Here is a 14087-nt window from a genome sequence, read left to right as displayed (position 1 = left end):
TATATATATATATACATACATATATATAAACAACAGACTGTATCATATCTATAATATGGTTGAGATAGCATATTTTGTAATTACATAAATAATTAATCAGTACCAGCTAGAACTATACATGAATTGTTATAGCCCCATCTTTTATTATTTTGAGTGTATTTTAGTGTATTTTCTTATTCCATTGACCTGAACCATTTCCTGTGAATGACAATGCTCCGTCTCTCCCTCCAGGTATGTGGCGGTCACAGCAATGCCAGTGTCAACGGCAGTTGCCCGGACAGCCAGTGCGGCGGCGCCGGTTGCCGTGACGATCGGGGCAATCCCGTGTGCGGGGGAGAGGGATGCAACGGGGCACTGAGCACTTCTGTAGGGGCACTGAGTCTCGCCAGGAATGCCACCGACGGTCTGAACGCTGCCAGCGAGGAGCTGCAGGGCGTGGCGAGAAAGGTCATTTTTATTGAAGAGAAGTCATCTGACATGACCGGAGACGATGAAGTGTAAAGCTTCTCTGTTGACATCTCGGTTTCCCCCGTCTCCAGCTCCAGGACATAGCCGCTCTGACACAGGATGTGAAGAACCAGGCGATGAACACGCTGGAGAAAGCGCAGAAGAACAAGGACCACTTTGAAAACAACAACAAGAAGCTCAAAGATTTCATCAAGAAGATCAGAGACTTCCTCACGGGTATGTTGATGGTGTAACTGGTGATATTCGCTTTGAATTAAGTGAATGTTTGCTTCCATCTTAAGTTCAACTGCAGCTGGAGTTGTTGCTGCGGCCAAAATGATTTTCTGGTGTTTAATGTGTCGGTTTCTTTTCTCTCCTTCCTCCCTTTCGCCGTCCAGAAGAGGGAGCAGATCCAGAGAGCATAGAGAAGGTGGCTCTGCAGGTGTTGGCGATCAACCTGCCGGTCAACAGGATCTCTCTGGATAAAATGGTCATGCAGATAAAGGACAGCCTTTCCAACCTCACCAACGTGGAGGGGATCGTCAACCAAACCGCTCAGTACATCAGCCAAGCCAAGGAGCTGCTCGACAAAGCTAAAGAAGCCAAGTGAGTAAAGTTACTGTCATTTTTATTAACTTTTTTAATTAAGGCACCATTTCCCACAAACCATCCTGATTCAAGATTGCTTGTTTTGTTTGCTGACAGTATTGTTGAAGTATATGTGACTTTGTGTCAGTATAGAAATGCTACATACTTTTAATTACGTTCAGTCTTACGTCCTACATCGATTACAACACACACTCATCACTGAGGACTGTAACAACAACCTGTTGTATCTGTCTCATTTCTGGTGGGATTGCGCAGGAGCCGAGCAGAGGGAGTGAAAGACGCAGCCAATGATACCAAACAGGCGCTGGACGTGTCTCAGCAGGCCATAGAGAAAGCAAGAGCGGCCCTGGAGGAGGCCCGCAACAACCTGAACAGCACCAGGAACGCTACGCTCGAGGTACGGCTGTGTGTTCCATGACTTGTTCACACTCTCCCTACTGACCCGTTTGGGTTTTAAGTGGTTTGTCTTATTATCCCCACCCTCCCCCCCTCCGCTCATTTCTAGGTGGATGAGAGGCTGACGCAGCTGGAGGATAAGCAGAAGGATGTCATGATGCGTTTAAACAACCTCTCCATGGAGGTGGAGGCTCTCAGGAACAAGATGGAGCAGAACAGACAGATGGCAAAGGACGCCAAAGCACTGGCTAACAACGCCACACAACTAGCATCCTCACTGGAGCAGGTGAGGAAGTGGGCGGAACGTTTTTTGAGAAAAAAAAACAGTCACGCTTTTATACCAAAAACGTATGAAAGGAGTCAAATGTTATGGACGGCACCAATCATTTATTTATGGCAACTAACTATTGTGTCGTCTCTCCCAGAGCCTCAACGACACGGAGGAGCGGTACCGGGAGCTGCAGATGAAGGTGGACTCTCTTGGTGGGGCGTCTGGAGGTCTGAACAATATCAACCAGAAAGCCAAGGACATCAAGAAGGAGGCAGAAGACCTCTTCAGGAAAGCCAATAAAGGGATAGAGCAACTCAGGAGTGAGTACATGAAGCCGCTCTGTGTCTCTTCATGAGGCGGACCACGTTCAGTACACCTGGGCCATTGTTTACAATTTAGCATGGATTGCCTGTGAGGAAATCCCTTCCATATACAGGGTGTAATGTCACAGTTTGCCTATATACAGTATATTGTATAGTGATATCTGTCAGGTTCTCATTTAGAGATGAAATAATGTATCGGGGAAAGAGGACCGAATTATTGTTATTCAGTGGTTATCTGACATAGCCTGAGATATTTTATTAAAGGAATAATATGTCACTTTTCTATATTAAAATGTATAGAAATGATGTTATGTTAACATATGTTCTATATTTGTATCAGTTGTCTTGCAAAGGTTTCCAACACGTTTCAACCCTAGAGAAGTATTTATTTTATTTTATTTAATAGCACTAAACTTAACTGATAACAATTTTGTAAAAAAAATAAATTAGTTTTTTAAGCAAGAAATCGATGTCCTATGCAATGTTTTATTTTTTAAAGTCACACACAAATAAGTGGTGTTGTGGTTTTCTGCCAGAAGCTGTGATAAACTGACTTTTTATCCAGTTTTAAGTCACATTTTTACAATAGAATTTTTAGATCACCAATCGCCTTTCTTTTTTAAAATTTGTATTTATTGAGAAACTCAATAAGAAAATTACATTTTTGTGCATTTAAAAGCTATATGATTTTTATTTCTTATTTTAATTTTCCTAAAATGTAAAAAAAAATCAAAAAAAAAATCAATTCCCTCAGGGGCTTCAGTGGACATCTCCCCAGAGCACCAAAATGTCCAGAGGCAGCCCTGTCATCACTGCAGGGTTGTTTGCTTCTGGACCAGTTTATTAGAAGTAGAAGTTTTAATTATCTTAGAAACACAGAGAAACTTTGATTACATTGTAGCCTACTCATAATACACACATTGAAAAATGTAAATTACAACACAGTTCCAGTACACCAAATGTTTTTGGTAATATTGCGTTCAGCAGCGCTGTGTCTGAGACTGTTTCGGATCACTTTATATTGTTAATGGTTTAATAAGGATTCAGCTTTCCTCAATTCCTCAAGCTTTTCCAATTATCCTTATGATCCCGCAGATACTCGCTGACCACTGTCTTACTCTCTGTGTTTGCAGAATTGGAGAAAAAGTTCAAGAGTAACGAGCAGCGGATGCAGAAGCAGCGCATGGAACTGGACGAGCTGAAGGAAAACGCCACTGTAGTGCGGGACGAGATCCGGGATCAAGTGAAGAAGTACAGCAGCTGTGAGTGAGGATTGGAACAGCTCCCTGTTTTACCATTTGCTGCTGTAGTCCAGAGCAGAGCTACATGACTGATGAAGAAAAAACTACATCGCCCATGAGAATAAATCGGGACAGAAAAACTACATCGCCCATGAGAATAAAGCGCTGCTCTGGCACTCCCATTCTTTCACTGGTGTATCAAGTTTTACACATTACCCGTCAAGTGTTATATCACAGAAATGCCTTCCTCTGTCCACGTACTGAAGCACGCTTTGACTGCTCGATATTAACACTGTCCTGTGTGGCATTTGTGTCCTTAAGCTATTACAACAAGTGGAGTATTTGTGTCATATCATAGTCCACGATAATTGATTTCATGAATAATAAACAGAAAGAATATATCAGAATATGTTATCAGAAACGTGTTTATTTTGACCAAAAGTGCTTTTATGACTGCGTGTTTTCGCTGTAATTTGACCACATCAATATGGTATTTACAATATGACATTCCTATTAAGAGATACTTGGGAAAGTTTGATTTTTGTAATGAAATGCGTGTTTACTATTTTTTTATTTCAAAAGAAACTCTTTGACTGAATAAATATAAATGCACACACGAGTATTCGTATTAGCAAAATTCATTCTGAGGTGCAACGATGGAGACAAATAAATGTGAAGTCGCCAGATCACGTGTCCTGCTTGTGTGATAATATTACGAGTTGAAATCGTTTAACGTTAACTAATTTGTTAGAGTATGTTTGTTTCAGTTCACTGTCACGAGGGGGCGCCGTACACTCAACAAGGTGGCGCGCTCTCCCCGTTTCTTTAGCTCCGTTTCCCGCCCATCAACCCCTTCACGCGCGCAGGTGTAATCAATGACGCTGATGACAACTGCATTCCATTTAGGTGAGCCCGTTGCAAGATCGCCCAGTACGGCAGCTCACGAGGACACTCAATAGAACAGAGCCATCATTAACGTTAGGACTTGCAGCTGTATTTCCTGCCGTGACAGCCAATTAACAGCCCGTAAGGAACCCACACAGGTGTTTCCACTTCATCTGATTGATTAGCCTGTGTGGGCATGTAGACTCTCTCTATGTCTACTCCCATCCGTCTGCTGTTCTCAGTATGAAGGAGCTCTGCTATTCTCTGTTGGGTTCTGGCGCTGGATCCTGAGCTCCAACAAAGAGAGGCTGTCCTCGAGCCGCACGGGGAATGTGTAATATGACAGAGATTTACAGCAGGCGGTGTTTCTGCAGAAACACACGGCACCTGCACACATCAGGCTGGAGGGCCCAAAGAAACAACAGATGTGATTAAATGCACTTGTAAAAAATGAAATAAATAAAAAATGAAGTTGACGTCTGTTCCACACTGCATGGCTGTAAGTCCTAATGGACACGTCGTCCCAACCAACATGTTGGATGAGGCTGATGTTATGATCCGTGATCTGCGCGCGGCCACGGGCTGCTCATTGGTTGCAATCAAAGGGAATCTAATCCGTCCAGCAGGGAGCGCGCATTCCTTTCTGCTCCCAGTCACAGACACTGGGGGCTCGTTGGAAAACATGTAGAGGAGTCAGTTTCTTTTTTACAAAATGTGCATATTACCATGGAATACACAGTTTTCTTATTATAAATTGTCAATAAAACAGATTTATTGGCTATTTAAAGATAGTTTTTAATGAAAATTGTGACTGTGTAAATTCACTGCTCTACTTGTCAAGAATAGTTCAATAAAGTAAATAACAGTAGATATTGACCATCTCACTCTCATCCCTGGCGGTGGTGCAACTTGCGCTCTAAAGTGTCCTCAGTTAGTCAGTGGTGGTTTGTAGAAAACCACTAGAAAATGAACCATTCGGCCCAAAAACAGTTGAGCTGCTCCACCAAAACACAGATAAGCAGGTCTGATCTAGTTCTACAAAGATTGCACAGCATATAATATTTTGTTATTTTTATTTATTTTAAAATAGTATATCTTGTGGGTGCACACATTTTCTGACGACGTGCTGTTTAAATAACAGGAGGTCTTTAATGGGGGAAAATCTAGACAGATTGTGCTGTAATTAAATAATAGAGGCTCATTGTTTTGTTTTTTTCTTAATTGTTTGGACAGGTAAACAAAAAATGTTGTCCCACAAGAACAAAACAAAAAACTTTTAGGACCATTAAAGATGTATTATCCGGGTTTGTAGCCCACCTCGTCCTTCATCCGCCCACCCGGGGACTCGAGCACACGACAATCCGCTCCTCGAGCTCATGGAGGTACAGCTCGCGCCCCCTCCTCCCCCAGCGCTGTTCTGCTCCGCTCCGGGACTCCAGCACGGGGTTTCCAGCAGAGAGCCGCAGGAGCTGAGGACTCCGCTACACTGCTTCAGCCTCGCATCCGTCCGGCGACTCCGCAGCAAGTGGACCGACAGAGGAGACTGTTATCGGACTCAACTCAGAAGCTAACATCTGAAACAAGACGGTGAGTGTAGCTTTTGTCATTAGCCAGCTAACGTTGGACGTTTAACGACAACCAGATAGATTAACACGTAGGAAAGCTGAATATATTTTTGCTTTAAGGAGTCACAAATGAGAGGAGTGTGTTTTCTGTTGTTGTTATTAACCTGTAACGGAGGAACTCACTAAAAACACTTCTGTGTCGATAAACCGAGAGTGACTTCTGAACGACAGAGAGACTGGGAACCTCCAGTTGGAAAAAGTCAAAACCAAACTTCACTTATAGTCTGCTCTCTTCTGCGTGGACAAAACATGTCCGTTTTTAAAATAAATATATGTATCTTATATATATATATGTGTCTATCTTTCGGCGCCTGTTGAATGTCTCTGTGTGGTACCCCTGGTTCATCACTATCTGTTGCCTACACAGGTTGCCGGCGGCCCCGCGGGTTGATGAGCGCTCAGAGATGCAAGCCTCACTGGTAACGCTCGTCTGCGGTAAGTCGACTGTACACAGAGCCCTTTAGAGTCAGTCCGTGTTGGCTGCTCCATCATAACGAATCCTCAGAAGTGATTCACTCAGCTGACGACCGTCTCCAGGTCACTGGGCTTCCTTTGATTAGTCTGTGGAAAACACGGTGTATTCATGTTAAGACCCGGGGATGTGGAGTTGAAGTCTTATTTCAGTGAAAAAAAACCAAGTTTAACTACTGAGGGGATTTCACTTGAATCCACATCAGTGAGTTATTTAATGTTTTCAAGACCCGGACACTTGCTCCAGAGAGGGTCTCTGTCAGTGAGAGTGAGGTTATTATCTCAGCTCCACTGGCAGCAATGCTCACCTGTTTTCAGGAGAAACACCGGGTAAGAGGTTCCTTTTGTTTTTATTGTGGGGAGCAGAACAGTCTATTCACCTCTATTACCTTTGCTAATCTTAACCGAAACCACCAAGTCTTTTAAAGTTTCATGCATTTAACTTTTCCAATGTGAAGGAAAAAAAGTAACCTTTGTGAGAGATTTGCAGCCAATTCTTGGCCTTTTTTTTTAACGTATAAAAAATAGCGACAGCAAACATCGAAACGCAGCAAACGTGCATGCCAAAATATAGATATTAATACTTGTGATATTAGTGATATTTACATATTGCCTTTGCAGTCACAACCTGAACCATACAACGCTGCACATGCATTGGTGCGTTTACTCGCGTGCACACCTGTGCGAACATATTTTCAACTGCTGCTGCCTGGTTGGTGTTGAGCCCTGGTTTGTCATGTTGACTTCCAGAGCAGACCTCATTGTAACGTCTCTTATTCTCTACAGAACAGCCTCCCGTTAATAAACACAGTGCCGGAAAAACAAATCTAAATCTTGTGGTTAGAAACAGAAGCCTGAGCGTGGTGGATGTGAGACGCCGCTCAGGGATAAGATAACTGATGTTTCTTTTTTAGGGCCCCACGGTGCCCTCCGGGTCCCTGGGGTCGGCCCTGTCTGTCGGTCTCGCTCTGTGGGTGGTTGTCGCTCTGTTTATGGCCCTCCTAAAACAGCCCAGCTGAATCCGCAAATAGAAGACACCCACTCCACACCTACCTCCTCCGGCACTGTTTGAGGCCCTTCTGGATACGTGCTGCCCGTCCAGTGCCTGCATGTACATGTGTGTGTGTGTGTGTGTGTGTGTGTGTGTGTGTGTGTGTGTGTGTGTGTGTGTGTGTGTGTGTGTGTGACGGGGATAAAGGAAGGCAGGCAAATGAACCAATTCAAACAAAACACTCAGTATCTGGTGTTTTTATCTAATTTAAAGCCATAAAATGACACCGGAAGGTTCTCGAAAGTCATCAGTATTCCTATTCCAAGCAAAGTGGACATGTGCTCAATACTATCAGATAGCTCAAGATTTATCTGACTAACGACCCTCAATGAAACGCCTCCCAATGCTTTGTTCCCTGTTGGCGAGGACAATGGGCTCATTGCTCCAGTTAAAGTCTATTAGTGCCTGCTGTTAGCGCTCGGGGTGTCCCCTCCGTTACATTATCAGTGAGCACAAGTGCTGCTCTTTACGACGGCAGCGGTAGTTCACCTCGGCTTGCTTTTTCCTCAGGTTTTTGGTCACGTTTTCTTCCTTAGATGGGGGGATTTTACGTTCTTTATTTACGTTTTTTCTCTGTTTGAAGTAAGCAGGGCTGAGCAGAGCAATGAAAAAAGCTTCATGTCATTGGATCTGGTTTTCATCTTGTACCTGAGCATTTAACTCAGAAGCCCATTCATCTCTAAGAGGAGTATTTACAGTATACCATAGATGTGAGACAACCACCTCTGACCGGTGTGGAGAGATTCAAGTGTCTGGAGAGGAAATAAGTAAAAGGAGCTACAGAGAGAGAGAGAGAGAGGGTCGGCTGAGAGCGTATAGCAGAAATCAGAGGAGGAAATGAGGGACGAGGGTGTGTTTCAGAGCAGAAAGGTGAACAAGTGTGTGTGTATGTGTGTGTGTGTGTGTGTGAGTGTAGCTATAAACCTCACACACTGTCATTAAAGAGACGGGGAGCAGTCCATTCAGACTCCTGACGCCTCTGAGGACATGCTCCAAGGTTAGGGGTCGTGTCCAAAACCCCCAGGGCAGAGACGGGGTTAATTGGTGTGTGTGTGTGTGTGAGAGAGTGAAAGGACTCAGGCTGATCACAGGGGACAAAAGAGTGCCTCCTCTCTTCTCTTTCTCTTTTCACTTTCTATTTCTATTCTTCTTCTTGGGGGGATTGGGGGTGGAATAAGGACATGTAGGAAGCTGGTCGTGTGTGTGTATGTGTGTGTGTGTGTGTGTGTGTGTGTGTGTGTGCGCATTTGCAGAAGTTTTCTTGAGCAAATTTAATTTTGAGCAAAAGAAATCAGGGAAAACATTTTTGTTTAGCTTTTCTGCAAAAGTACCATGATATAGCAAATGACTTCATGAAGTGATGTTATTAAGTTGAACTGGGGGAGGGAGCAACTCGTCATTATATCGGAAGTAGGAAGGAAGGCAGGGAGGATGGAAGGAAGTAAGGAAGGGAAACTTAACATGAAAGAGGGTGGAGGTAAATCCTCTCTAATTCACCTTTCTTAGAGGTTTTTGTGTTGAAGTACTGAAGTTCTCCTCAGATGTGTGTTTGTGTGTGGGGGGGCAGGTAAGGCCTGGCATTAGGCAGCAGTGGGAGTGAGAGAGTGTGTTCCTGGAGCCTTTGTTTGCGTCAGCCTCCGGAAATGTGCGGATGCCAGAACAATGGTGCGGTAAAGCCTACAAACCACCGGCACTAGAGACAGAGAGGGAGAGAGGCTGAAATATTGGAGGGGGGGGGGGGGGGGGGGCAGAAAGAATCACGACAAAGAGAAAAGAGGGAGAGAAAAACTTTAGGCATAGGGGGAAGGGGTGAGAGAGAGCGGAGAGGGAACAGGTTTGTTTCTATGAAAGGACGGTGAGTTAGGTTTCCCCGTCCCGTTGGCATGCCGGGGCCTTTTCAGGATGAAAAGAGGAGGAGGAGGACTTGAGGGGGAGGATGAAGGGGCATGGAGAGGAGGAATAGGAAATGGAGATGGTGTCATTGAAAACAATGGGGTGGCTGGTACAGTGGTGAACACTGAAAAGTGCTTCCAGTGTGGAGAGGAACAGGCGTGTTGGTGTACCACCAGGAAACATCGCTGAGAGCAGGTTCACTGTGTGTGTGTGTGTGTTATTTGTTCTATCTATTATTAAGACAAACAGTAAGGTTTGCTTTAATTAGCCAACATTACATAGACGATGTCTTCATACCCACTGATGAAACACACCTTACAACAATCAAAGCAACAGAGCGTTTTCACAGCTTCAGTTCCCGGGTCCTGGTACTGTGCATGCTGGCTCACTGTCTGTCACACAGAGTGCGTTTCCATCCACCTATTTTTATTTGCATGTTCAATATTAAGTATTCAAAAAGAAACGGGCACAGAGTTTGCTCCTGTTTGAAAGACAGTGGTTCCATGTTTGAACACATTTATAATCCAGAGAGAAATGTCTCCATGTCACGTGTCCACCCTCTTTACTGCTGACATGGTTTTTTTGTGATTCTTTTATTGCTACAGGGCACAGGCCAAATCTAATGACAGGCTGTGTTGTGCAGCTTGTCAAAATGCACTCTCAGACACCTCTAATTATCTAATTGCCGCAATTACAGTGCAATACTGCAGAATGTCAGGAGGGAAGGAGGAATAAGGAAGGAAGGAAGGAGGAGAGGAAGGAAGAAGGTAGGGAAGTATGTGTTGTCATGGAAGATTGCCTCACCTCTCGCCACAATGTGTATGGTGTCATCCTGTAGCCGTGTAATTACACACACACACACACACACACACACAAAGGTCTGACACAGCCTTGTAAACGTAGGCCAGATGTCTCATGTTTCAGGTCACCTGTATTTGAGTGATAGTGACATGAAAACTCCCAGAGAGCCTGCATGTTGTTGTTGTTGTCGTTTACTGCACATGTAGTGTAACATGAAAGGAGAGGAAAAAAGAGTAGTACTGGAAGTACTGTGTTTGAGACTATTTACTACAAATCACTTACACATACTGTATTATTATATTATATTTAGATTAATTTTGTCACACCCACACGTACATGGCACTGTTTTCGCTGTTAGCCGTTAGCTCAGTCGTCACCATGTTGAGAGCCGTATGGAGACAATAGAAATACTCTATTGAGCCGCTTTAAGTGCTCAGACTTGACAAAGCTCCTTCAGAGCAATAGAAGATCACTGTATTGTAATATATAAATATGTTTTAGCAACCTTTTCCTAAAATACGGTCCTAAAATGAGTCTGTAGTGTCGGCATTTTAAATCTGGTCAATGGATTCTCTAACTCTAATGTTCTTCAACCTAAATACTTCAGACCTGTTTTTAAAGTGATGAACAGAAACCCATTTCAATATGAATCATGTTAATATAACTAATATATTCTAAATTTAGCTGGTTTGGGCTGAGCGGTGTGGACTGACTCAAATATTTCTCCGTGCTCTCCAGCTAGCTAGCTGGCTAATAGGCCAAGCTAAGCAGCAGCAGGATCAGTTCGTTGCACCCTGAGTGATGTCATGACAGATTGACGTGATGTGGCACAAGCAATCAGAGTTTTCTATTGGACCAAAGCTAACGTGGGCGGGAGTGGTGGACACAGTATGGTTGTTTTATTGGCCCCATCTGTAGATATGTACTTTCTAACTATACAGCACAATTTTATCATTTATAGCAAATTATTTCCCGGACCCTCTGACGGAGTGCCACAGACCACTGGGAGGTTGAAGTTAAGCGTCTCTAAGCCTCTGCAGATACTGAACATGGAGAAAAACAAGACATTTTTCAGCATTATTTGACAGATTAGTTTTCTCCCACTCTCTTTTCCCCAGGCTCCTCACATACGGTCATCATCAGTTCAAATCTAACACTGAAAAATGACTTCACACACAAACACACATGCAGTACTCCCCTGTGTATTCTAAATTACACTCAGAGTACGCGGCCTTTGGCCACGCCGAGGTTACCCTCCTGTCTCTCACACAGGAAATGACTCTCTTATTATGCTCATAGGTTAAAATACGAGCATGCTGAAGGACACAAAATGCACATACAGTTGGAGAAAACACAGGCACACAGTCATTAGCATAAGGCTCCAACAGGTCAACAACACACACATGCAAACACACTTAACTGCTTGCCTCGACTAATGACTCGTGTGCTGAAGTTTTCTCTGCGCTTTCCCTCTAAGTGGAGCCAGACTTTCTTCATCCCGGGCTCTGATTAGCACCTACGGTGAACACATCTGCACTCTGCTCAGCCCTCCTCGTCTCCCCGAGCAGCTGCAGAGGACCAGCGCAAAAACACACACACGTCGCCGCGATCACTAACCAAACCCGCAGCGACAGGCTCGCTTCGGATGAGTGGCTGATAGACAAGCTGGTCGACCGGCAGGCTGCCCCCAACATCTGCTGGCCATGTGTTTCAGCAGGCTTCAGGCAGCATGGCAGGCCCTTTGTCGCCAGCAGCTGAGAACCTTACAGATACGGTCATTGTCGTCACCTTAGCCCCACTGCACTTCATAGGTTTGGTGTGCTGTGGCTGCACTGTTGCACCATTTTTTTCAAACACATTTCTGAGGTTTCAAACTTGCAACTGTCCGACCATGATCCCGCATTTTCCCAGGGTGAGCATAGAGGTCAGACAGATCACATTGATCTCTATTAGAATGATAGTAAATCATCAGTAACTGCAGACATGTGGGGGCGATGGGAAGTGAATGTGCTTGGCGTGTTTGCAGAGTTTCCATCCAGCCCCGCTCTTCGCTGTCCACCTGTTGCTGATGATAGTCCGCATTTCCGCTCTGACATGGAGTGATTCAGACGTCTCCGGGATGGGACAGGAATGTGAACGTTTCCTCCGGTGGGACCAGCTGTCTCTCACTGCCAGGCCTTGTTAATCTAACAGCCTGTGTAATGGTCAGCGTCTGGCCACACTCACTGAAACCCCTCGTTCTGTTACACAGGCAGGCAGGGACAGAAACAGCTGAGGAAGATTCAAAGTTCATGTCAGAACATGTCAAATATATATATATATATATATATATATACATTGTATGTAATGAATGCCGTCCAAATATATCAACAATGACAGGTCGCTATAAATAGGCTCTGCTGCCTGGGTTTTTGAATATGAATCCTTTTCAAATGCAAATATAAATATTTTTGGGCCATCATGTTCTTTTATATGAATTTAATATTTAATACAAATCCTCATAATCCAGAGAACTCATATTTCTTAGGTAGATTTATTTATTTATATTTAATTTGATTTAATTGAATCAATGAAGTAGGAATATTAAAAACAAGATAGAAAGATTTTTAAGTAAAAGACAAATAAATTGAACAGTTAATGAAAAGCAATTATTTCTGTGAGTGAGGTAAGATTTACTAAAAGTTTCTCTGTGAAAGCAAGTTTGAGAAGATGAATTTTAGGTTTGCTGAAGGGCAAAGTGCACATTTATAAATCTAGTGGGAGGCTGTTCTGTGCCAGTCTGGGGACTAAACGCAGCATCAGTGTAGCCTTTAGTCCTGGAGATAGAACAGCGTGATCACTTTGATGAGATGCACCTTTAAATCAATTTTAGAGGTTACATGCAGCCAGCGGATATATTATAGTACAGAGGTGAGTTTTGTTTTGGGAGGAATCCTCGTTGCTGTGCTTTGAAACAGATGTAGATGTTTGATCAGGTACTTAGGGAGAGAAATGGTGTGACTTTGATGAAATGAGGTTGTCTATTTTGGCATTTTCCTTGTTTCTCTGTTTTCTTCATATTTATCTTAAGAACTGTTTGAGCTATCCAATTATGAATTGATAAGAAGCAATGTGCAAGAATAACAGACATAGAGCTGTCATGGGTACATTGATGGATAGATAGATCTTCACTTGATAAGCAATGGGGCCCAGGACTGAACCGTGGGGCACACCACAAGAAATAGTGACAGAAACCACGGTGAACCTCAGAGTTTTATGTATACATCTTGAGCTTATAGCCGAGCCACCAGTGGTACGGTGCTGCAGGCCAGGGTTGTAACCACTCTCTGTGATATTTCAAATGCTAAAATTACTTTTGTCATCTCCCAAAGTAACAGTGTTATGCGGAACAGACCTGGGCACTTCTTGGTATTTTATGTTATTCCTCTCCAGCTGTGGGTCTGGAGCCTTGTCACCACCTTCTCCACCATTAGCCATCATATTCCTAAATAATACATGACGTGAAGGTCAGCGATCATTTCATTTGATAAGCAAGAGAGGGGAGTCAGCATTAGACACTATAAGAGAAGAGAGAATAATAAAGAGGTGAGGAGGGAGGAGAACAGCTGGATGTTTGGCCGTGGGAGTTGACCATCTATCAGCTAAGTGTAGACCAAAGAGAGGACGGAGACGCAGAGGGCAGAATGTAAACTAATTAGCGAAGGGGAGTTGAAAACAAAAGGCTGTTGACTTTTTCCTCTGGTTTTAAAGTAGCTGCCTGATGGTGAGTGTTAAACGTATCTGCACTGCCTTCTAGTCCCACGCTCACTCAGCTCAGGTATGCAGCTCATTGTCTTAAAATGGTGCTATTCTCGTCTGCTCACTGACACAGACCAGCTGATATTGGATCTGACCCTGCTGTCATTTTATTATTCTTGGTAATATGTTTTGTTTAACTTTAAACCCTCCTCGCTGAGCGTGTGTGTGTGTGTGTGTGTCCACAGTGTCCATGTGGGGTTTCTTGTCTATTTGTTTGTCTGTTTTTCTTGGTTTCCTTCATTGTTGACGCTGGTAGATGTGACAGCAAACTGTGTC

The 14087-nt window shown here is 43.7% G+C and overlaps 2 protein-coding genes across 6 annotated transcripts in view; both read left to right on the top strand.

Annotated features, from left to right (window-relative positions):
* The window catches only part of lamb2l (laminin, beta 2-like), a 49510-nt gene extending 45604 nt beyond the window's left edge, over window positions 1-3906 (top strand). For 4 of the 5 annotated variants that reach the window (XM_076095469.1, XM_076095471.1, XM_076095470.1 and 1 more), the window contains 7 exons: window positions 232-447; window positions 540-684; window positions 846-1053; window positions 1312-1453; window positions 1562-1738; window positions 1878-2043; window positions 3180-3906. In XM_076095469.1, the coding sequence (XP_075951584.1) occupies window positions 232-447; window positions 540-684; window positions 846-1053; window positions 1312-1453; window positions 1562-1738; window positions 1878-2043; window positions 3180-3316 (1191 nt within the window). In that variant the 3' untranslated portion in view covers window positions 3317-3906. The remainder of the gene's footprint in view (window positions 1-231; window positions 448-539; window positions 685-845; window positions 1054-1311; window positions 1454-1561; window positions 1739-1877; window positions 2044-3179) is intronic. The other variant, XM_076095472.1, reaches the window with a different exon arrangement.
* A 759-nt stretch (window positions 3907-4665) lies between these two features.
* Window positions 4666-14087, top strand: part of lamb2 (laminin, beta 2 (laminin S)) — a 42225-nt gene continuing 32803 nt past the window's right edge. The window contains exons 1-4 of the mRNA XM_076095336.1: window positions 4666-4671; window positions 5485-5759; window positions 6165-6216; window positions 12040-12091. Coding sequence (XP_075951451.1) covers window positions 4666-4671; window positions 5485-5759; window positions 6165-6216; window positions 12040-12091 — 385 coding nt within the window. The remainder of the gene's footprint in view (window positions 4672-5484; window positions 5760-6164; window positions 6217-12039; window positions 12092-14087) is intronic.

The sequence above is a fragment of the Anarhichas minor genome, unplaced genomic scaffold, assembly GCF_050575085.1.
Source record: "Anarhichas minor isolate MPS153535 unplaced genomic scaffold, ASM5057508v1 ptg000020l, whole genome shotgun sequence".
In the NCBI taxonomy this organism is placed as follows: Eukaryota; Metazoa; Chordata; class Actinopteri; order Perciformes; family Anarhichadidae; genus Anarhichas; species Anarhichas minor.
The sequence above is the reverse complement of the archived record's forward strand: the minus strand, read 5'-3'. Positions and strand labels throughout refer to the sequence as shown.